General features: G+C 53.5%; 1 protein-coding gene across 3 annotated transcripts in view; it reads left to right on the top strand.

The window, feature by feature from the left end:
- CRMP1 (collapsin response mediator protein 1) overlaps positions 1–21,167 on the top strand; it is a 74,723-nt gene extending 53,556 nt beyond the window's left edge. For all 3 annotated transcript variants that reach the window (XM_034672142.1, XM_034672145.1, XM_034672144.1), the window contains exons 7-14: positions 3,416–3,484; positions 4,729–4,849; positions 7,479–7,635; positions 8,874–9,015; positions 9,915–10,085; positions 14,998–15,177; positions 17,356–17,521; positions 20,086–21,167. In XM_034672142.1, coding sequence (XP_034528033.1) covers positions 3,416–3,484; positions 4,729–4,849; positions 7,479–7,635; positions 8,874–9,015; positions 9,915–10,085; positions 14,998–15,177; positions 17,356–17,521; positions 20,086–20,177 — 1,098 coding nt within the window. In that variant the 3' untranslated portion in view covers positions 20,178–21,167. The remainder of the gene's footprint in view (positions 1–3,415; positions 3,485–4,728; positions 4,850–7,478; positions 7,636–8,873; positions 9,016–9,914; positions 10,086–14,997; positions 15,178–17,355; positions 17,522–20,085) is intronic.
- The last annotated feature ends 376 nt before the right edge of the window (positions 21,168–21,543 follow it).

Genomic DNA, 21,543 nt, shown 5'->3' with positions numbered 1-21,543 from the left:
TTTTTTTAAGATTTATTTGATAGAGAGAGAGAGAGCATGAGCGGTGGAAAGGAGGGGCAGAGGGCGAGAGAGAATCTCAAGCAAACTCCATGCTGAGCGCCAAGCCCGACATGGGACTGGATCCAAGGACCCTGAGATTATGACCTGAGCTGGTCAAGAGTCGGACACTCAACCGACTGAGCCACCCAGGAACCCCCAGAAGACATTTCTTTTTTTTTTTTTTAAAGATTGTATTTATTTATTTGACAGAGAGAGACAGCCAGCGAGAGAGGGGACACAAGCAGGGGGAGTGGGAGAGGAAGAAGCAGGCTCCCAGTGGAGGAGCCTGATGTGGGGCTCGATCCCAGAACACTGGGATCACTCCCTGAGCCAAAGGCAGACGCTTAACAACCGAGCCACCCAGGCACCCCCAGAAGACATTTCTTAATTGCATTATCTTTTGCTCTTTGGAGAGGTGGGGAATTTTCAAGACCATTATGTCCTGGTTCCTTTTTTTTTTTTTTTTTTTTAAAGGTGGCTCCATGCCCAGCATGGAGCCCAATGCAGGGCTTGAATGCATGACCCTGAGATCAAGACCCGAGTGAGATCAGGAGTCAGACGCTTAACTGACTGAGCCTCTAGGCGCCCCTGTCCTGGATCCTTTTTAGCACCCCTTGCTTCTCTTACTCTCCCTCTCACATTTTCCTCCAAGCATCAGTGAGGAACCAGCCAGAACCTGCAATAGCTCACTGGACAGTGTCCTGAGCGGGTCCCCGGCTCATTAGGCCTGTCTCCGCCCGCCCCCCCCCCCATCACTGTGGAGGGCCTTCACCTCGACACAGAAAGCCCCAGCTTCCAGTAACGTCCTCATTCTCCTCTGAGTGCTCACGGCCAAGCTGCTCAAGGTCCGTCTTTCTACTGACAGTCCATTCCAGGCCACTCTGGGCTTTCTCCAGTTTGCACCTTGAAATTCTTCCAGCACCCGTGCGTGGCCTGGCCCCAGAGCCTCTCCCACAGCGCCAGGCGGTTGTTACGGTAACACCCTACTTGTGGCCACCACCATCCACATTCCTTCTCTGTGGCTGCATCCCCACGTACCCCATACTTAACAGCTGAAAGCAATAACCATTTATTATCTCACGGCCCTCTGGGCCAGGAGTCCAGGTGTGGCTTAGTGGGGCCCATCACAGGCTACAGTGAAGGTGTCAGGCAGAGCTGTTGCCATCCTCGAGGCCAGCCTGGGGCAGGACTTCCAGCCGCACTCCAGGGCTGGCTTTCAGGATTCAGTTCTTTGCAAGCTCTCAGCCTCATGGCCTCTGTTCTTGGCTGGCTATTCCCCAAAGGCCCGCTTGGTTCCTTGCCCTGCAGGCAGACGCAGCGGGACCACTGGCTTCCTCCCGAGTGAGCCAGTGGAAGAGCAAGGGTGGTGAGCAGGGTGGAGGCCACAGTCCTTTGTGACGTCATCTCGGCAGTGACGGCCAGAGACGTGGACACCTCTCTTGTCCATGTTCTGTTCATGAAAAGCTAGTCCAGCCCAGCTGGTTACACGGGGCATGGGAGCTGGGGGGTGGGCCCGCTGGGGGCCTCTCAGGAATCACCCACCACACACACCTGTTTGGCCTAGTTTTGCACTTGATAAAAATGCAACAATATGGTACGTGTTCTTTAACGTCTGGCTTCTCTTGCTCAAAACAGGGTCTGTGAGATTCCTCCCTGTTGTCCACAAAACAACAATTTCTTCTTGTTTCATCACTCTAGAATTCCAGTGCAGGAATAGGTCATAATGTATTCTCTCATTGATGGATATTGGGATAGTTTGAATTTGGGACAATTGTGTATAAAGCTTCTTGTTCAGTCTTTTGTTAAACCTGGGTTTGCGTTTCTGTTAGTATCTACCCAGGGGTGGAATTGCTGCCTAGCGGGGACACGTATATTCAGCTGTGGCGTAACTGGTAACTGTTTTCTGGAGCGAACAAACCCTACACGCCTATGAGCAGCGTGTGAGACGTGCAGCCGGGAACCCCCAGCTCCTGGGCTCGACGTCGGGGGTGGGGGGGTCTTAGCTTTCCGTACTGCCCACGTAGCATTTAGCTTTCTTAGCTCCAGTAAATCTGTTACCATTTGCTCATCTGCTTTCCATGTTCCAAAATTTTGTTTTTATTGTCTGCTCTGCATTCCCGTAGCTTTTGAGAACCTTTCCTGTCACTTTTGTGGCGTTTCAGAGGGGAGCGAAAAGAACTCGCGGGCTCAGCCTGCCATCTCTCACAGGAAACCGTGTTCCAGTCTTTCTGTAATCTGTGCTTTCCTCCGTGATAATATCTTGTGTCCTTCCTCCGTCCTCCCTTCTTCGCTGCCTGCCTTCTTTCCAACAGAAAGAGTAAGGGACAGTTAAACAGTCTTGCACAGGGATCTCTCCATATCATAAGTCATTGTGTAAACAGTGTACAGAAACACTCTGTAAGCACCGTCTTCAACAGCTCAAATCATTCCATTGTTTACTTAAATCCACCCCAGCTCTTACATATTGACTTCTCCAGTTTACTTTCTTACGATAAGCTCAAGCTTAATAACCACAGATGCGATTGAAATTATGTTTTTCTTTTCATGGCTGATAGGGCAGGGGGCCCGTGGTCGGGATGTGCCCGAGAATGCTGTGGAAACCGCTCAAATGACAATTAGCACAGCTGACATCCGGGCAATATAAAAAACTTTTTTTTTTTTTTTGAGAAATTATAGTTTTCCTTTGGCAAGGAAAGCTTGAAGCAAGTGGGTTTGAATCTGGGGCATTAGCACAGGGAACCATTTCTAGGCTGTACAACAAGCTCGAGGTGGTGGCTTCCTGCTAGAATGACGGGCACCAGGAAGAGGAACAGTGAGAGCCTGCTGCCAGCTAGTGAGCTCTGCGGCACACCTGGTCCAGTGTGGGCATCTCACCGGCTCCCTTGCTGACTCTGAGCAGAAGCTCTAAGACGCAGGCGCTCTCGTCCCCAGTGTGAGGAAGAGAAGGCTGAGGCCAGAGAGCCTGACCAACTCGCCCAAAGTCCCGGAGATGGCCAGTTCTGTGGCTGGACTCCCAGTTTGGGACTCTTCGAGTCCCACATTCATGCACTACCCAGGCACCACCTTTCTTCCTCGAGGAGAGCCCTGCAGCAGAGATGCAGAGACTGGAAAGGTGGTGGGTGGTCTTTAGAGCTCATTTCTTACCGCCCCTTCCTCTCACTGGTGAAGGGAGAGCAGGTGCGGATGTAGGTGTCCAGGGTTGCAAAGGCGTTCGGAACGGGGCAGTTGGAGTGGAGGGAGCAAAGGAGCACTGGGTCACCCCGCAGACCACTCACTCTCTGGGGACTCAGCCTCCCTTCTGCCTCGCGGGTGCTGGAGGACCGGCCTCTCCCCGCTGACATTCTGCAGTCGCTGACTCAGTGCTCTTGTCTTGCAGGAACAGAAGCGGATCTTGGAGATGGGCATCACAGGTCCCGAGGGCCATGCTCTGAGCAGACCTGAGGAGGTAACGGAGCCTCCCCTGGGGTGTGACTCTGACATCACTGAGGGCCCACCCTGATGCTGTTCCAGCTGGAACAGCCCAGCCAGAGCCCCCGTCTCCTTCCCCATTCCCCCAACAGGAGCATCCCAGACAGGTGGCCTTCCCTGGGGTCTGCCCTCTGATTTGGGAGCTCTGGGGCCTGGGGGTCAATCAGGGGAGCCAGGGAAAGGCCCTGCTTGTCCCCGGGCCCAGGAGCTCCACACCTAGGCCTCATGAACTGTTCAGTGTCATAACTAGGTAGAAGGATCCTCACTGAGGACCTTGTGTATTTGGTGATAGGAAAATGGAGCTCCATGTTTGAGACCTAGAACCGATGAAACAGCTTCCCCTGCACGTTGCCTACTGTGTTCTAAGACTTGAGCATGGATGGATTTCCCTGCGAGGTGCAGGCAATGTGTGTGTGTGTGTGTGTCTGCTGTGGGCCTGGCCTTGTGCTGGACACTGGGGCCACAGCACGAGTAGAGAGACTCTTTACCTTGATCTAGCACAGTGCTCTGCACGTGAGCTCCGCGGCCATGAGCGCTGTTCCTGGTCCTCGGTGAGATCAGGACACACCTGGAGACAGTGTTTACAAACCCATATAGCACATGGACATTGCCCCGCATCCAGGCATGTGACCAGTATATTCACCCAGGACAGCGGGGTGGGGGCCCTCTTGGGGGCACTCGGACTCAGGGCCATCACAAGCAGCAGGACCACGTCTGGGACATCAGCAGACTGAAAATTGAAAACAAAGCAATACAAAACCTATCTGGTCCTGTGGTTTGAACAGCGCCGGTCTAGAGGGGGCAGAGACCAAGCCAAACAGCAGGCAGTTTCCCGTGGTTGTTGAATGCACAAAGGGACGTATGTTGGACACATGCGTTCACTTATGTCGGGCGTTTTTATAAGTAACGGACCATTTTATGGGCCTTTTGATGCTTTATTGTGCCTGGTCTGCCCCTTTCTAACAGAATATGCATCATGCTTCCAAGCAAGCTCAGTAACAAATTTTGCCTTCCAACCCTTTCACCAAATGCATTTTGACTTATTTTTTCCTTTCTTTTTAGAAATCTATCATTTTTCTCCTTTGATGCAGTAGATTTGCCTCTGGCCACACTAATTAAGGAAAACGAAAGGGCTTTGATTCAGGGGGAGCCCTGGGGGCTTGAGGGGTGGTGCCGCCTCTGCCCCTTCCTCCCGTGACCCGTGTATTGCCGTGTCCCCAGCTAGAGGCTGAGGCCGTGTTTCGGGCCATCACCATCGCCGGCCGCATCAACTGCCCCGTGTACATCACCAAGGTGATGAGTAAGAGTGCGGCGGACATCATCACCCTGGCCAGGAAGAAAGGTACGCCGTCCAGCGCCCGGGCCTCCTGCGGGGCAGCTGGGCCGTAAGGAAGGGGGTTGTCCAGCAGGGTCAAGCTCGCTGACCGGGCCACTGCCCAGGGCAGAGACACCCTGACAGTTGCCAGCAGCCTGAGCCCCATGTAGGTAAATCATCCCACTTCGTAGGATCAGACAAGACTATGTATTGTATTTTATTTTAGTTAATTTATTTATTTATTGAGAGAGAGAATCACAGGGCTCGATCTCATAACCCTGAGATCATGACCTGAGCTGAAATCAAGAGTCGGCTGCTCAATGGACTGAGCCCCCCAGGTGCCCCAAGCCCATGTACGTTAAGGAGCTCTGCATGGCTCCAGTTCTTTTCTGGGGGGTCACATCACGTCAGTGCTGGGGCCGGGCTGCAGCAGCTCTGGGATCCTGCCCACCCTCTTTCTGGTCCCCTCTGGACACGTCATCCTGGGCCCCTGCCTGGGGCCTGTTGGTTGGTGCCTGCATCCAGGGTCAGGTGTGGGGCTCGCGCAGAGTCTTGGCTGTGGGTTGGGAAGGAAGAAGGTGGTTTTCCAGAGCCGGGGGTCTGGGCGCAGCCCTGTGCGGGACATCCGGTGAGTGTGGTCCAGAAGCCAGCCGCCCGGCTCAAAGGTGATGTACTACTGAACCGCGTTGAGAGTCTGCGGCCTTGCCTCTAAATCGGCCCATGGGCTCATGGACGTGAAGTCCTTGGTGGGACCCCAGGGCTTCGTGGGTGTTGGTTGATGCCGTTCTCAGTTCCACGTTGGCCATTTACTTCCTGCCTTGGTACCCTCACCTCCCAGGTGGGGCCCCAGTCCCAGGCTGCCTGCCGTGCTGAGGACCATGAGTGGAGGCCTCAGTGGGTATGTTCTGACTGCAGGAGACTCAGAGCGGGAGCCCGAGTGCAGGCCCCTGGCCTTCTTGACAGTGAGGTCCACAGTCCCCCACCAGTCACCAGACTAAGAATGAAGAAGGGTCCCCAGAGCAGCTTGCTTCCCAAACTCAGGGAGAGAGAGAGAATGACAGACAGAGGAGGGGTGCCGCATATTATACGAAGACCATGGCTGGTGGATGTTCGCCAGGGACATTCACCGTTCTGCCCAGTCCCTCTCTGCGTCATGTGAGGCTGACCGGGGAGTTGTGGGTCTGTGCGGAAGGCCGGGGGGAAATCAGCAACAACCCAGCAGCCATCACTGAGCATCCACTGTACACACGATTCTCCTCGTTTCTCACAGGAGCCCTAAATGGGAGGCATTACTAACTAGATTTTCTTCAATAATATATTTTTAACCTAATGCATCCCAACTCTTAATTCAACATATAATTGCATAAAATATATTAGAGATCTTTTGTGTTATTGTTGTGTGTGCTGTCTTTGAAATTCAGCGTGTCTGCCACATTCCAGCACATCCCAATTCAGACCAACCCCAAGGTCAGGTGCCTGACAGCCACGTGTGGCTGGTGGTTACCGTGTGGGACCAGAGCAATACCTTGTTTTAGGGAAAGCTAACAAACGGAGGCATGAAAAGAGAGTGCCCTAGTAGAATGCAGCTTGCTTAGAACTGGTTCCATTTTAAGGATAAGGAAACTGAGGCAGAGCAGTGACGGAATCTGAGAACAGCAGTAAGCATGCATGGTGGGTAAGCATGCAGCTCCTGGCCACACGGAGGGATATGGTGGCCCCCGGTCACGTGTGGCTGTTTCCCTTTAAATTAGATAAAATTAAATACAATTTTAAATGCCTTCCTTGGCTTTGCTAGCCACATTTCATGTGCTCAAGAGCCACGTGAGGCTAGTGGCTGCTGTCTTGGGCAGCACAGACAGAGAATATTCCCATCGCTGCGGGACCTGCTCTCAGACAGCCTGATCGCTGGAGCTCAGAGCCTGTCTCCCCACCGGGCTAGCACGGTGGCCTTGAGCCAATGCCTGGATCCGGGCAGCATCCGCCTCTGCGAGCAGATCTGAGGCTCTGCCTGTGGGCTTTGTTCTGGCGGAAGCACATCGGGCCTGCTCCCTGGAAATACGGCAGGAATTCCTGGAAAGCGAGTGTTCTGGAAGCAGCCGTCATGTGGTGGGTGGGTGGATGCACAGTCCAGCTCCCTCGCCCTGGGGGTGGGACAGCCCCGAGGTGCTGTCAGCAGTGTCCCAGAGGCCTCAGTAGCCCTGAGCTGCAGGTGCTCATGGCCGTGACTCGGTGATTACTTCCCTGTTCTTGGCGTCTTTCTCTGTCTTGTGTCACCTCCTCAATCCCCAGCCAGTGCTGCCTAGAATCACCTCCCAAGTAAAACACTTGAACTCGACTGCTTAATTTGAAGATCTGCTTCTGGCCGAATCCACACTGAGACAGCAAATCCCGTCCCTGGACCTGGAATGACAAATATACCAAAGGGCATAATGACTAAAAGCACTACCAGTCCGGGAGGTTGCTGGGCGGGTCAGCCAGTGATGACTGCCTGGTGGCCGGGGGGGTCACCAGGCTGTGTGGTGACGCAGGGAAGAAGGACAGACATCTTGCCCCTTGGAGCATCATTCTCCCGTCTCTGGTCCTCCACGTCTGTGCCATCACACCTTCCCTCAAGAGACCCTCCGCCCTTGACCGTGTGTTGTGTTTGCCCCCGCAGGCCCCCTGGTGTTCGGCGAGCCCATTGCTGCCAGCCTGGGGACCGATGGCACCCACTACTGGAGTAAGAACTGGGCCAAGGCAGCGGCATTTGTGACCTCCCCTCCCCTGAGCCCAGATCCCACCACGCCTGACTACTTGACCTCCCTGCTGGCCTGGTGAGAGCCGAGGGGGTGGCTGAGGATACTGGGTGCACTGGTATATTGGGAAGCACCCAGGATTAGGAGTGAAGAGTCCAGGCTTCACCCTGGGCTTGTCACATAACCTGCAACGGCTTTCTGCTTTGGTTTACTTATCAGCAAAGTGGGGGAGAACATAGTATCTAGTGCAGAGCTGGTTCTGAGAAAGTGTAGGAATATGGCCTAGAATTTAGGGTTCAGTACGTGGCTACTGTTACTCGCAAAGCACGCTCTGGGTATGTGCACACAGTAGGAGCACAGCCACGGTGGTCCCTTCCCTGCTGGTGGCCAGCGTGTGGGAGGAACACTTAGGCCGTAAGAGAAGGCTAAGTGGTGAGGTGTGCAGGCTGTTCTAGAAGCACCAGGAGGCTTGCAGGAGGCTTCATGGGGGAGGCAACATCGGGCCGGGAGCTTGAGGACGAGTAGGAGCTTGCTGGGTAAGGGAGAAGTCCGGGCTTCCGGTCAGGAGGAGCCCCAAGGGGGTGAGGGTGTGTACTTACATGGAAATCTCTTTCTCCCAAATGCTGCAGAAACCCTTGACTTGCACATCCACGCTGGCTCATCAGCAGCAGCCCAGTGTCTGGGGGCAGCTCCAAGTCCAGACAGACTGCCCATCTCCCCCACAGAGCTGCTGCTCCCGCAGTCTTGCCCATCTCTGAAGATGGCAGGACATAGGCCAAAGGCCCCTGGATTGACCACTTCTCGCCCCCTTGTCTGCAGCCAACCTGGCTCGCCTCTGACAGGCCTATCAGCTTCTGTGCTGTCCCTTCCATGCCCCTACCACGACACAGTCTATTCCCAACCAGCACCCAGATTTTAAACCCCAAGTCAGACCAAGCCACTCCTCTGCCTGGAGACCCCCAGGATCCTCTTCTCTCAATATGGAACACAAGTCCCCACAACGTGCCCCAAGGCCAAGCCTGATCTGGCCTCACCCCCACAATGAACCTCGCCTGACACCACTTTCGGGCGGATGCCCACTCTTCTAGGTGAGGAAGAGGAAGCCCACCTGGGGAGCCTTACCCAGAGAGCCTGGAGCCCACACTGACAGAGCCTTTTCCCAGCAAGGGCCTTCCGATGCCACTCACCGATGCCCATGGTGTGCCCCAAATCCCCTCCTCCAGAATCTCCAGGGTTTTCATTTCACAGCCTTCACTGGGTGCCTGAAGTTCAGCCTGAGCTCAGGGCTGATCCCCACTTTGTTTTTGTCCTTGAAGCGGAGACCTGCAGGTCACGGGCAGCGGCCACTGTCCCTACAGCACAGCCCAGAAGGCGGTGGGCAAGGACAACTTCACTCTGATCCCTGAGGGCGTCAACGGAATAGAGGAACGGATGACCGTTGTCTGGGACAAGGCAGTGGTAAGGCGCTCCCTGTTTGTCTATCCCCAGGAACATTCTAGAAACACCCTACCTGGCCCATCAAAAGCTAGCACATAGTGCACTGCTGGTTCTTTTTTTTTTTTTTTTTTTAAGATTTATTTATTTGAGAGAGTGCCTGAGTGATGGGGGGAGGGGCAGAGGGAAAGAATCTTCATGCAGACTGCCCTCTGAGCAAGGAGCCCGATGCGGGGCTCAATCCCATGACCCATGAGATCAGGACCTGAGCTGAAACCAAGAGTCGGACACTCAACCAACTGAGCCACCCAGGCACCCTGCCCTGCTGATTCTTAAAGTTCCTCCCTTCCTTGCTTTGAGGCAGCCGCAGAAGCACCAGGAGGGCACGCGAGAGAAAGGTGTGATTCTTAACAGACCAGCACAGGTCCTGTGGGGTCCTCTGGCTTCGCAGAGTTGACAGCTGCCCTGTATTCCTTAAGGACACAAAATGTTTTCTTTAGTTCTGTTTTGACCGCATCTCAGTTCCTGTAAGGATGACTTTGTAAACCGTGTGTGTGTCTGGGGTTGACAGTGGGTACAGAGGGTGCTTGTTGCATTAGGACGCCCCAGGGCACACTGATCCAGGTCACACTGACTTGAACCAAAGATTTTTTATTTGCTATTAAACTTGGGCCCAGTGGGACTGACAAGATGGCGCAGTGGCTGTCGAGCAAATGTCAACATACTCTGAGTGGTCAATTACATTTCCGCTCCGATGGGGCCAGGCCCTTGTGCCCTTTCAGGATGGCCTGTTTTCAGTGGGGAAGGAGGAAATTCCAGACTCCTCTCAAGAACTCCTGTCAGCGGGTCTCGATTTGTGCCTGTCTGCCCTTCGCCCGGCCCTGTTATGGGGCGCTCTTCTCATCAGCGGATCTTGCCTTTAGGCTACTGGCAAAATGGATGAGAACCAGTTTGTTGCTATCACCAGCACCAACGCAGCCAAGATCTTTAACCTGTACCCCAGGAAAGGGCGGATTGCCGTGGGCTCGGATGCGGATGTGGTCATCTGGGACCCCGACAAGGTGAAGACCATAACAGCCAAGAGTCACAAGTCGGTAAGTCCGGGCTTATCCGAGATGCTCCAAGAAGCAATTCTCGCATGACAACCACTTTAGAAGCCTCTGATTGAAAGTGATTTATGAAGTTTCCAACCAGGATGCGATCTGGTGTCTGGCATGACTCAGTCCTTCGCATTTCTCTGCCAGTTGGAGAGACTGGCTTTGGGCAGGCTCAGCTAAGCTGCTCATGAGCTACTGGATGCGTTCTCTGTCTCCCTCTCTCTCTCTCTCCCTCTCTCGGTGGCCTCTGCCCTGGATGCATTCTTAGGCTCGGAGAAGTATTAGGTCCAAGATTCTTTCTCCAATCTAGTTATCCAGCTGGAATGGGTTTGATCTCTTATCTCAGAAACCTGCTTCACGTTGGGGTCACTTAGCAGTGACACTACGCGAGAGACAGGGTGGGCCCAGAGCCTGCTGTGTTGGAGCACACCGTGGGGTGCACGCTCTCCCGAGCTCCAGGCCCCGAGCCTCTGGCTGTGGGTTATTTCTGCGCTTTGTATTCTATGTGCCCTTGATTTCTTCACACCGCCAGCAAACCTAGGACGCAGAGAGACATAAGACACCTTCCCCTCCCTCACTGCTCGCTTCAAGTCCCCTCTGCAAGGCCAGCAGTGATCTTGGGTCCAGATTAATGTCCACACTCACGAGACACAGGAGGCCACATCCTGGACCCCGGCCCACTAAGTGTGTTAGAGGAGGCAGTGTGTGCACACCACCTTGCCCTGTGATGGGATCCTCACTGTCACACGGGCACAGCTTCCCAGCTTCCCGGGGGCTACCTGCTGGGGGAGGGGAGGCCACATGCATGAGGACAGGACCCCAGGCACGAGGAAGTCTCATAAAAAAGTGACAAGAACCATTTGTAGCTGCTCGTGAGCTTGGCCCCCAGGTCCCTGCTTGGCCACAGGAGACACGGCCTGGGGCCGCAGAAGTCTTGTCCAGCTCGCCAGCCGGCAGTCATGCTTAGGACAGCCAGTGCTCACTAGTGACACGCTGGCTTCCCTCACCCCCCATCCCTGGGGACAGGATCAGGAGGAAACGAGCCCGAGGTTGCCTCCCTGGAGAAAGGTGTACCCCGTTCTCCATGCTTACCACCTCGCAGGCACACAACCCCACTTGAATCACTGTGAATGCAGTGACGCGTGTGTACAGAGTGGGGTCTGGTAATGCAGGAGAGTCACGGGTTCCCTCACGGTGTCAGGAAGGTGGCGCATCAGGAGAACGTTCGAGATGGTCTGGCAGGTGGGAGGGGGAGTGCCACGCCGCCACTGCCTGCTGGAGCTGCCCGTGAGCCCGCACACTGGTTACACTGTCGTGGTTTGTATAGTCAGAAGGTTGTTCCTCCCCCCAGGGAGAAACCCCAGACTCATTAGCAGTCACTCCCCGTTCTCCCCTTGCCCAGTCCCTGTCGGCCAGGGATCTGATTTCTTTCCCTCTGGATTTGTCTATCCTGGACATACCATGTAAAACAAATCATACAGTGTGTGGCCTTCATGTCTGCCTTCTTTCACTCGGCGTCATGGTTTTGAGGCTCGTCTGCAATGTGGTCTGTGTTAGGACTTCATTCCTTTCTTTAAAAGATTTTATTAGGGGCGCCTGGGTGGCGCAGTTGTTAAGCGTCTGCCTTTGGCTCAGGGCGTGATCCCGGCGTTCTGGGATCGAGCCCCGCATCAGGCTCCCTCACTAGGAGCCTGCTTCTTCCTCTCCTACTCCCCCTGCTTGTGTTCCCTCTCTCGCTGGCTGTCTCTCTCTGTCAAATAAATAAATAAAATCTTAAAAATTAAAAAAAAAAAGATTTTACTAATTTATTTGGGAGAGAGCGAGAGAGCACAAGTGGGGGGAGGGGCAGGCAGAGAGAGAAGCAGACTTCCCGCTGAGCAGGGAGCCTGATGAGGGACTCAACCCTGGGACCCCGAGATCATGACCTGAGGCCGAAGGAAGATGCTGAACCAACTGAGCCCCCCAGGCGCCCCAGTTTTGTTCGTTTTAACTGTGGTCCTTTGTACTGTTTGAATTTTTACATTGTTCACGTATTACCTTTGGGAAATGAAACAACTTTTAAAACCCCATGTAGTGGGGAGACATTGAATGTGGCATCCGTAGGGGGTAAGCCTGAGCCTCGTAAGAGCTCCCCGGTTAGGAGGGCCACGATGGCACACATCCCGTCCTTCCAGCATGAGGAGGGGCGGGCTGTGCGGGGCCGAGTGAGCTGGGAGGGCGGCCAGTCTCAACTGGTAGCAAAGTGGCTTGCTTCCTCACTGCCTTTGGGTGTCACTCATGCTCTGCATTTGAGCTTCAGCGGGACATAAGTGAGCACGCAGCGGGTCCCTTCAGGGTGACTCGGGAAGCATTAGATTAGCAAATGTTACAACCGAGAGCAGACCATCCGCCTGGGTCCTGGGAGGCTGCGGCAAACCAAGAGTGTGGCTCAGTGTTAGCAATTATGTGTGGATCCAGTCATTTCCCCGAACCCCGAGCATGCTCCCAAAATCCACCAGAAATGATAACAGAACCCACTGATTACAAATCAATAGAATCGATCGCTTTTTTATGAAGTAATTCAAAAGCACTTTGAAAAATAGAATGGAAATCAAAATCCTGCTTCTAACAGCAATAAAAACCAAAGTTGAAGCACGAGTTCTTTTATGCTAAAACGATTCAGTAGAGAGAACATAGCAGTTCTTGCTAATTTTATCTGTAAGTTTGAAGTAATCCCATCAGAAAACTCTCTGGAATTATTGTTTTGCTAAAAAAACAAAGGTCATAGATGCTAAACTTGAGAATTGTCAGACATTTCCGGAACGCTAAGGGGCAAGCCCTGCTCATCCCAGTTCTTTTTTTTCCCCTACGATTTTATTTATTTATTTGAGAAAGAGAGAGAGAAGGGGGAGGGTAGAGGGAGAGGGAGAGAGAGAGAGAGAAACTCAAGGAGACTCCGTGCTGAGCATGGACCCTAATGTGGGGCTCGATCTCATGACCCTGAGATCATGACCTCAGCCAAAACCACTAGTCAGATGCTCAACCGACTGAGCCACCCAGGCGCCCTCATCCCAGTTCTTAAAACAGGTTGCATAGCGACAACCATTGGGGCCGTTTGCTGTTGGTATGACAGAGGGGACAGCCAGGCGGCAGCCCGACCACAGGTGAGAATTGGGTTTACAATGCAGGAGGCAGTTCAGAGAAGCCAGACAGAGGTGGTTATCAGCCAGTGGGTCCCAACAGCCGGCCCATAAGGCCAGACCTCTGCCGTGCTTTTTACCCCAGAACGGACTGAAGATTGACATGAAAGTTACTGAAGTATCAGAATAAAGCATGTGTTTAGAAATGATAGTTCTGAAGGGGAGAAGATCTTTCTGAGCTAGACACAAAACTTAGAAAGTGTAAAGGGGAAGATTGGCCTGTGTGAACATTGACTACAAATTAAACCAAAAAACCCCCTCTGTATGGTATAAAAATAAGAATAATTCTTACCTTATATGAGATCCAAGGCAGAGGACAGACAGCCAGATGATACTCAGGACAAACAACGGATAAATTCCTTAACATCACAAGTGTCTTTAGAAACCAGTAAGAGAAATACCGAGAACCTAACAAATAAATGGTATGCAAAACACAGTTACGCAAGAAGAAATATACAAGCAACTTATACGCCTTTAAAAACAGACCCAGTCTCACTTACAATTAGCCAAAGGCGAATCTCAAGGGTACCATGCTATTTCTCACCTGTGCAGCGACTGAGACCCTGGTGGTTAATGGGGCATAGGTGGGGTCAGACGGCAGGACGCAGGCGAGGGAGCACAGATCTATCAAAGTTAAAAATCCATTTACTCTTTGGCCCCAACTGCACATCTAGAGAAATGTTCACACATGCCAGCGTGGTTCAGTATGGGTTTTAGCGAAAGCAGGGAAATGATCCAATTGTCCATACCTGGGAACTGGATAAATAAAATCCCCCTGGGAGGGGATATGGTACAGAGGTTTAAAGGGTGTTAAAAACATTTTTAATAGGGACGTGTGCCGATACGGAACTGTCTCTGAGGTCAGGAGAAAAATTCGGGTGAAAGGCATCTGTACAGAGCTCTTGGCGATGTTGAGACCGTTATTCATGCTCTGAAAATATCTGGGGGCTCAGAAGAATCTCTTTAAGGCAGATGTCTCAGTCTGAGGTGGCAGAGAGACCTACTTTTTAAAATCAAATATCGTTTATGCTTTTTGATTTTTCTTCTACCATCTAGATGACCTACTTTTTAAATAATAAAAAAACAGTTGGCCAGTGGTAGTTACATTCCCTTTAGGAATTATGAAGGGAATGTGTATTTTTAAGAACATATTTTGTCTTTCAAATTAGTAAAATGAAAGAAAGAAAGAAAGAAAGAAAGAAAGAAAGAAAGAAAGAAAGAAAGAAAGAAGGAAGGAAGGAAAGAAATGACCTTCCTCAGTGCTGGAGGGGAGTTCATGGACACGAAATCAAGGAAGGGTCTCCCCCCGCACCGTTGCCTACGTGGTGTCGGTTGGTCAATGCCTTTAAAGGAAAGTAACTAGCAATAGGCAACAAGTACCCGAAAAAAGCTCATGCTCCCCTGACCCAGTAATTTAATTATAGAAAACTACCCTAAAGAAGATGTTTTTTACAAAGACACAGAAATGCCCACTGCAGTCGGAGCAGCCCCACTGCCAGCAACAGGGAGCCCTGTTCACGTTCATGATGCCTCAGATGTTGGGTGGATTCTGTAAAAGGACGCTCAGCCTAAATGCCCAAGGGCGAGCGAGCGAGGGTTGGTTCTGCTAAGGAAGGCACATGGAAGGGACTAGGACACGGCCCCAGAGAAGAGGCTTCCAGGGGGCAAGCGCGGAGCGTCAGACCCCGCCGGCTCGCGGTAAGGGCTCCGCTGTGCTGCTTGCCGCGCAGGCTGTGGAGTACAACATCTTCGAGGGCATGGAGTGCCACGGCTCCCCGCTGGTGGTCATCAGCCAGGGCAAGATCGTCTTCGAGGACGGCAACATTAACGTCAACAAGGGTGTGGGCCGCTTCATCCCCCGGAAGCCTTTCCCCGAGTACCTTTACCAGCGTGTCAGGATCAGGAGCAAGGTGAGTGGGCCCGGGGTCCGGCATGCGCAGCGTGAGCGAGTCACGGCCACAGGAGCCTCCTTCCCCTCTTGGGGCACGTGAGCCGTGACACTGCCCTGCCAGAGTCTTGGGGCCCGAGTCGAGGTCCCAGGATTTTGCAGACTGTAAAGGGGTGTGCACGTGTGGGATGGGAGGGGTGGCGGGAGTAACGCTGACCGGAGCTGCTTTGGGGTACACATCCCACATCTCGGGGTCCTCAGCACCCCCTCTTTGAGTGTCAGGATGCTCCTGCGGGTCAGACCCTGGGGCTTGAAGCAGCGGGCTGGCCAGTGTCGCACAACTGGCAAGCTGGAACCTCTAGGCTTTGCGCTTCCGGTACGAGTAAACCACCCTCAGCATACTCTAGGGATGGCCAGATGGCTTCTCATGCCCTCCAGACCTTCCCTGCCCTTCCATTCTGCATCTCTCTTACCCTCTTTCCTGGAAGAGTCGCAGCAGGGACTCAGAAGACCCTATTGGAGGGCACGTAGCAGTCTTCAGGCCCTCTCCAGCCCAGCTCAGACGGAGCTTGCTCTCGCTTTGCATAAACTACCCCCCCTCTGTCCCCATCATCTTCCTTAACGGGTCCCTCCTGTCACCATGGCCACCTGCTTCCCACACTAAATGGCTGACGTTTGTTGGAAAGGCCAGCTGTGTATGTATGTGTGTAAATGTGTGTGTGTGTGTGTGTGTGTGCATGCACGTGTGCGTGCATAGATGCAGGTGTACGTGTGTGTGCACACTTGTGTGGGGGGGTGTGGGTATGCACATGGATGCGTGTGTGTGTGCACACATGTAAGCGTGCCCTCCTGTGTGTGGTCCTGCTTTTCTCGTGCTTCAGAAGTGGCCCCCCACCACCAATTTTGGTGGAAAACCCCAGAAATATGGTCCCCCAGACTCAGGCCCACATTATAGTGCGTGATGTCTTTCCATGCCCCGTAGGGTGTAGCACCCTGGGTCAAAGATTGCAAATCACACGGACATTGTGCATCAGATGGGGAAAGGATGGAGACGGAGGATAAGCAAGTCCAGTCTGAGAAGTGGCCATGGAGAGCCGGGCTGGCCGAGGGACCACAGCAGGCTGCTAGAGATAAGGAGACTTGTGTAAACCCCTGGCTGCATGCCCACTAAGGGCACAAACACACGGGCCAGCTTCATTTCCTTTGCATCCGTTTGAACCTGAGGTTAGAAGCCACATCTGTAAGAACAGGTGCCTGGTTTTTATGCCAGGCCCTCCTCTGCAGGAGCCAGGAGGCCGGATCCCTGCACAGGGCACCGCCCCGCCACATTCCTGGGGGCAGAGGACAGGAGCCACACCAGGTGAGGGGCAGCACCTGCCCCAGAACCTGTCTCTGGTGGAGCCGAGCTTGGAGGAGGTCCCTGAAGGGCATGGGGAGGCAGGCTTGGAACCAGCTGGAACGGAGGGATGCCCCAGAGGTGCAGGAAGCAGGTATTGCAAAGGGGAGCACCGAAATGTGGCCAGAACTGTAGTCATGGATGTAGGGCTCCCCCGGGGTGTTGCTTAACCTGTGGGGATGGAGACCATGGTCCATGCCCTGCCCCCCAGAGGGTCCGTGCAGACGTTCGCTTCCCAGTTTCCCCGAGCTGGCTGCCCTCAGACCTGGCCCTCACCCCACCACGTGCTAGGTTTTCTCCCTTTCTCTCCCTCCCTCCTTTCTAGAATCACCTCCCAAACATACTAGCTCCCCAAATCCTTGTCTTGGGCTCACCTTCTGCAAGACCATAGACAATTCGTGGTCGTTGAGGGAGATGGTGGGCATCTCAGGGAAAGTGTTTACCTCTTGAAAATGGGTCTGGGGTCCTCCCGTATGGAGGGGCTCTGTGTGTGTGCTTGTACCTGTGTGCATGTGTGCATGTATGTGCGTGTCTGTGTGTTGGGTTATGTGTATGCGTGCATGCATGTGCATATGTGCACGTGTGAAGTGTGTGTGTGCACGTGTGTATGGGGAGTAAGTGGGTGCCTGCGTGTGGGGGGCGTGTGCATATGTGAAGCCACGTGTGTGTGTGTGTGTGTGTGTGTGTGTGTGTGTGTCCCTGGGTCGCCCTCAGCTCACCATCCGGCCGCAGGGCTCCCGCCTGCCTGAATGGGCAGGTGCAAGTGCATCTCACCCACCCGTCCCCTCCCCTCCCTCTGTGTAGGTTTCGGGGTTGCAAGGTGTTCCCAGGGGCATGTACGATGGTCCTGTGTACGAGGTGCCGGCCACACCGAAATATGCCACTCCTGCCCCTTCTGCCAAGTCCTCGCCTTCCAAGCACCAGCCCCCACCCATCAGAAACCTCCACCAGTCCAACTTCAGTTTATCAGGTAAGAGCTCCCCACACCCACAGCTCTTCCAAGGGGCCCCCTCGGGCACTAGATGAGAAAGCAAGGAGCAGGTGGGGAGCCCCATCTTCTCTCCTCCTGGGAGGGGCAGAGCAGGCGGGGGGAGGTCAGAGAGCAGAGGGGCTTCCCAGGGGCTACACAGAGACACTTGACCCTGGTTATGAAGTCTGCACAAAAATTGGCCCTGAGCTCGAAATTGGCCCTGAGCTCGCGCTTAAGCGCGCCTTTCCGGCGAAGCTGAACGTGGTCCCTGGTCCCTCAGACACCAGGGACACTGCAGTTTCATGAGCTCGCCACATGAGGGCAGACATGTACACGCTGGGAACATGGAATTGGAATTTTGTCTCCGAGTACTGGAGGGTTTAGCATGTGTTATATACACTGGGCTAGGTGCTAGGAATGCGGTGATGGGTGAGACACAGCTGGGCAGCCCCCAGTCTGCTCCAGGGGTCAGCCAAGTTGTCTTAAAGGACCAGATAGTAAATAGTCTAGGTTTTGTGAGCCAAGAGGCAAAATTTAGAATTATTATATTAAGTAGCCATTTCAAATGCAACCATTGAAAAGTGTAAAACAAAGATAAAAAACTATTCTTAGCCCACCCCATGTGGTGGCCAAGCTTTGTCGATGGTCCCTCGTTTGCAGACTCCAATCTAACAGGAGTGAAAGCCATTTAAACAGAAAAGCTGATACGGTTAGCCAATGAGAACGGAGGGGCAGAGATGAACATTAATTTAAAGTGTGGGGGTGACGACCTGCCCTCCATCTGGGGAGTGTCTGTCTCTGCGATCATTCAGTGGGGGACACAAGTTGTGGTAGGGGGTCCCCAGTCCCGTTCATCTTACTTCCCACGGGCCATCATGCAAGGGTTTCTCACACACTGAGTGTGATTCCAGTCTTAAAAGAGAACCAGTATTTTTTCCACGAATGGACCTGAAACACCACTCACGTATCTCATCTGTTGCTCAGTCAACAGAACAGGGATTGGGCACAGAGCCAGGACAAGCCACCTGGGTGAAGCCACATGGAGTTTGCAGACGGGACCTCTCCTCAAGTCGTGCAACTCACAATTGTTATTAAACACAAGCAGGAGGAGCCCTCCCTTTTAGAACTAGAAAGACAACGAAATGAAAAGTCTGCTGGAGGGGCTCCACCCCCACCCCGCACCCCAGGTTGGTGCTCACCGTCTCCCAGGCCCACCGCCCCGCCCCAGCCCGCCTCACGGCAGGTTAGCAGGTGACTTCATTTGTCACCAGCACGGTAGGCGCTTTCCGGCATCAGGACTTCACGGATGCCTTTTAAATACCCGCATGATGTCACTTTACAGAGATGCGGAGTGATTGATTGCACCGGGGTCCTTTCGCCTGACAGGTGCTTTCAAAGCTGCAGACACGTAACCAGCGAGGTGGAGACGATGATGAGGGAAACAGGTATTAAGCACTAGGCCTGATTTCTGGTTCCGGGATTTGAGGAAGTTCCTGGTTTACCAGGAAGACACAGTGTCTACCATGGGAGCTCTGAGAGAAAATCAGGCAGCTCTCCCCGCTACACGTGTAGTGGCTTTCAGAGACCAGACACGGCGGGGGTGGAAGGCCCTCATCTCCACTCCTCTCACTGTAGAGAAAAGGAAGTGAAGGCCAAGGGAAGGTGGGTCTGATTCCAAATCACCCAGGTTCCAGACATGATCTGTCCTGGAACCTGTCTGCAGACTGGACCCCAGGGCCCTCTCACACCCTCCCTCCTTTTGGCTTTGTCCATCGGTCACTACTTACTCATTGAATACGTATCTGTTGAGCACCAGGCGCTTTGCTTGATGCTGGAACTTTAAATCTTCAACTGCCAGAGAACGTATAAGATCGGAAAAAATGATTGGTTTTGCAGATTGAAGACAAAAAAGTGCTGTTCTTCCCCCATGCAGATCTGGCCATTGCAAACGAGGTGGGCAAATCCGGCTCTGAGTAGTTCGCGCACACGCACACATGCACGCACACACGTGCACTCCCAAGCTCACCGTACATAAAACAGCTTCGGAGCCTCGGGCACTGCTGTGCGCTGTTCTGACTCCTGTAGGAGCTGGAGCTATGGAGACAGACCAGTTGGGGCCAGAATCCTGGCTGGCCTGCCCTCCAGCTTTGCCCCTCAAGGTGCATGACCTGAGCCTCAAATTCCTCATCTGTACATTTGGGGTAACCCCCCCATAGTCTTGCTGTATACTCTAGACTCAAGCACACATGTTGAAGCACCAAGTCTGTGCCCGCACACCGTAGGCACTCAGTAAATGCTGGCCCACGTGTCTCAAGAACATGAAACCAGGCAAGAAATAGTGCAGGGCAGTCAGGGCTGCAAGAGGGTGACCCCAGGGCCTGAGGGGAGCACAGAGGAGAGAGCAGTGAACCCCGTGCATGTTGGGAGCCCTACCAGAGGTGAGCCTGGACTGAGCCCCGGGGCGTGGAGAGGCCGGAGGGCATGTTGGGACGAGGGCTCAGCGTCCCGACCTGCAGGAGCAGCAGGTGGAACCTGCTGGCAGTGATTGGCTCCGTCTCTTCCAGGGGCGCAGATAGACGACAACAATCCCCGGCGCACCGGCCACCGCATCGTGGCGCCCCCTGGTGGCCGCTCCAACATCACCAGTCTTGGCTGAAGGTGGACGAGTGGATGGATGAGCGCGACGTGTTCTAGGAACAATGTCCATTCCTTTCCCTGTCAGGGTCTGGGAAACCCGCAGTTTTATTTGGTACTGATGGGGGGAAAATTGAATGATGTTCTTTCCTCTTTTGTTTAGGAAGAAGTGGTACTAGTGTGGTGTGTTTGCTTGGAAACTCCTTGCCCCACAGTCGTGTGTTCATGCGGACTCCACCTCAGAGCATGGGTCTCCATTTCCCTCCTTAGTGAACACAGGTTCTAGCAGCGTCTTGTACTGTCCCCCCCACTTCTGACTCCACGGGCTCCATGAATCTCTGGGTGGTTCCTTTTGCACCCTTGTAGCTGTTCTAGGATAGTTGATGCATGTTACTAAATTATGTATGCAAGTCTGTGAGTGCACCTGACGGAACATCGCGGAGGACCCACGTAGACACAATGCCGAGACCTCAAGCCCTCAGGGGCCATTCCAAAACGCTTACCGCGAAGAAGTTTACTCATTGCCCCCACCCCAAGTCCGCACTAGAAAGAAGCCTGCCCCACTCTTCCACACCCCACCCCACCCCCAGTGAGAACCTTCTGTGAATTCTCAGAGAGGCAGGGGAGCCTTCCAGTGTTTGCAGAGAAACATCATCCACGTCCTGTGTCAGAAACTCTGGTCTCCGTGGCACTTGTGACTCGCCATGCCGTCTTCTGGTCTGTGTGTGTCCTTCCAGCCAGCTCCGACTTCAGGCCTAGCCAGGTTCACAATCAGAAAGGGGTCTCCCCACCCCCATCAGGGCTGACAACAGTGGGGCGACAGCTGCTCCCTGTTGCCCCGCTCCTGGTCCCTTCGAGGTGGTTGACGGGGCAGTCAGATTTTTAAAGTTTTGTACAAAGTTTTCCTTTGTAATCACCCCCATTTTTACTTAACAACTGACTTATCGTGGCTCTTATTTCTGAATTCAAAGCTTGTGAAAAAATAAAGAAAATAAACAGCCCGCTGGCCCGACTAGAGTGTTTTCATTTAAGGGCGGGTGCTCGGTTAGATGCAGACGCTCCATAGTCCTCCTCGTGATGATGGGAGCGTGCTGGTTGCTTCCCAGGACTCACTCTTGGTAGACCCTGGGGGGAGCGGAGGAGGAAGGAGAGGGAGCCAGTCACGAGGTGTGGAGCGTTGATCTCGGACCCCGAGGTCATGGTGGGAAAGGCAGGAGGCAGGTGGCTTCTGTGACGTGGTTTGAAAGCACACGTCTGTTTCCTCCTGCCTGGCCCATCCTTGGCGCGCTCTCTTCTTGTAGGTTACGGCCTGCCTCAGCCTGGGAGCTCCAGCTTCTAAACATCACATTTCTTCCCTCGGGTCCCATGAGCAGATGCACACTCTGAGG

This window comes from Ailuropoda melanoleuca, chromosome 11, assembly GCF_002007445.2.
Source record: "Ailuropoda melanoleuca isolate Jingjing chromosome 11, ASM200744v2, whole genome shotgun sequence".
Lineage (NCBI taxonomy): Eukaryota > Metazoa > Chordata > Mammalia > Carnivora > Ursidae > Ailuropoda > Ailuropoda melanoleuca.
Note: the sequence above shows the minus strand (reverse complement) of the source record. Positions and strands in the feature narration are given on the sequence as shown.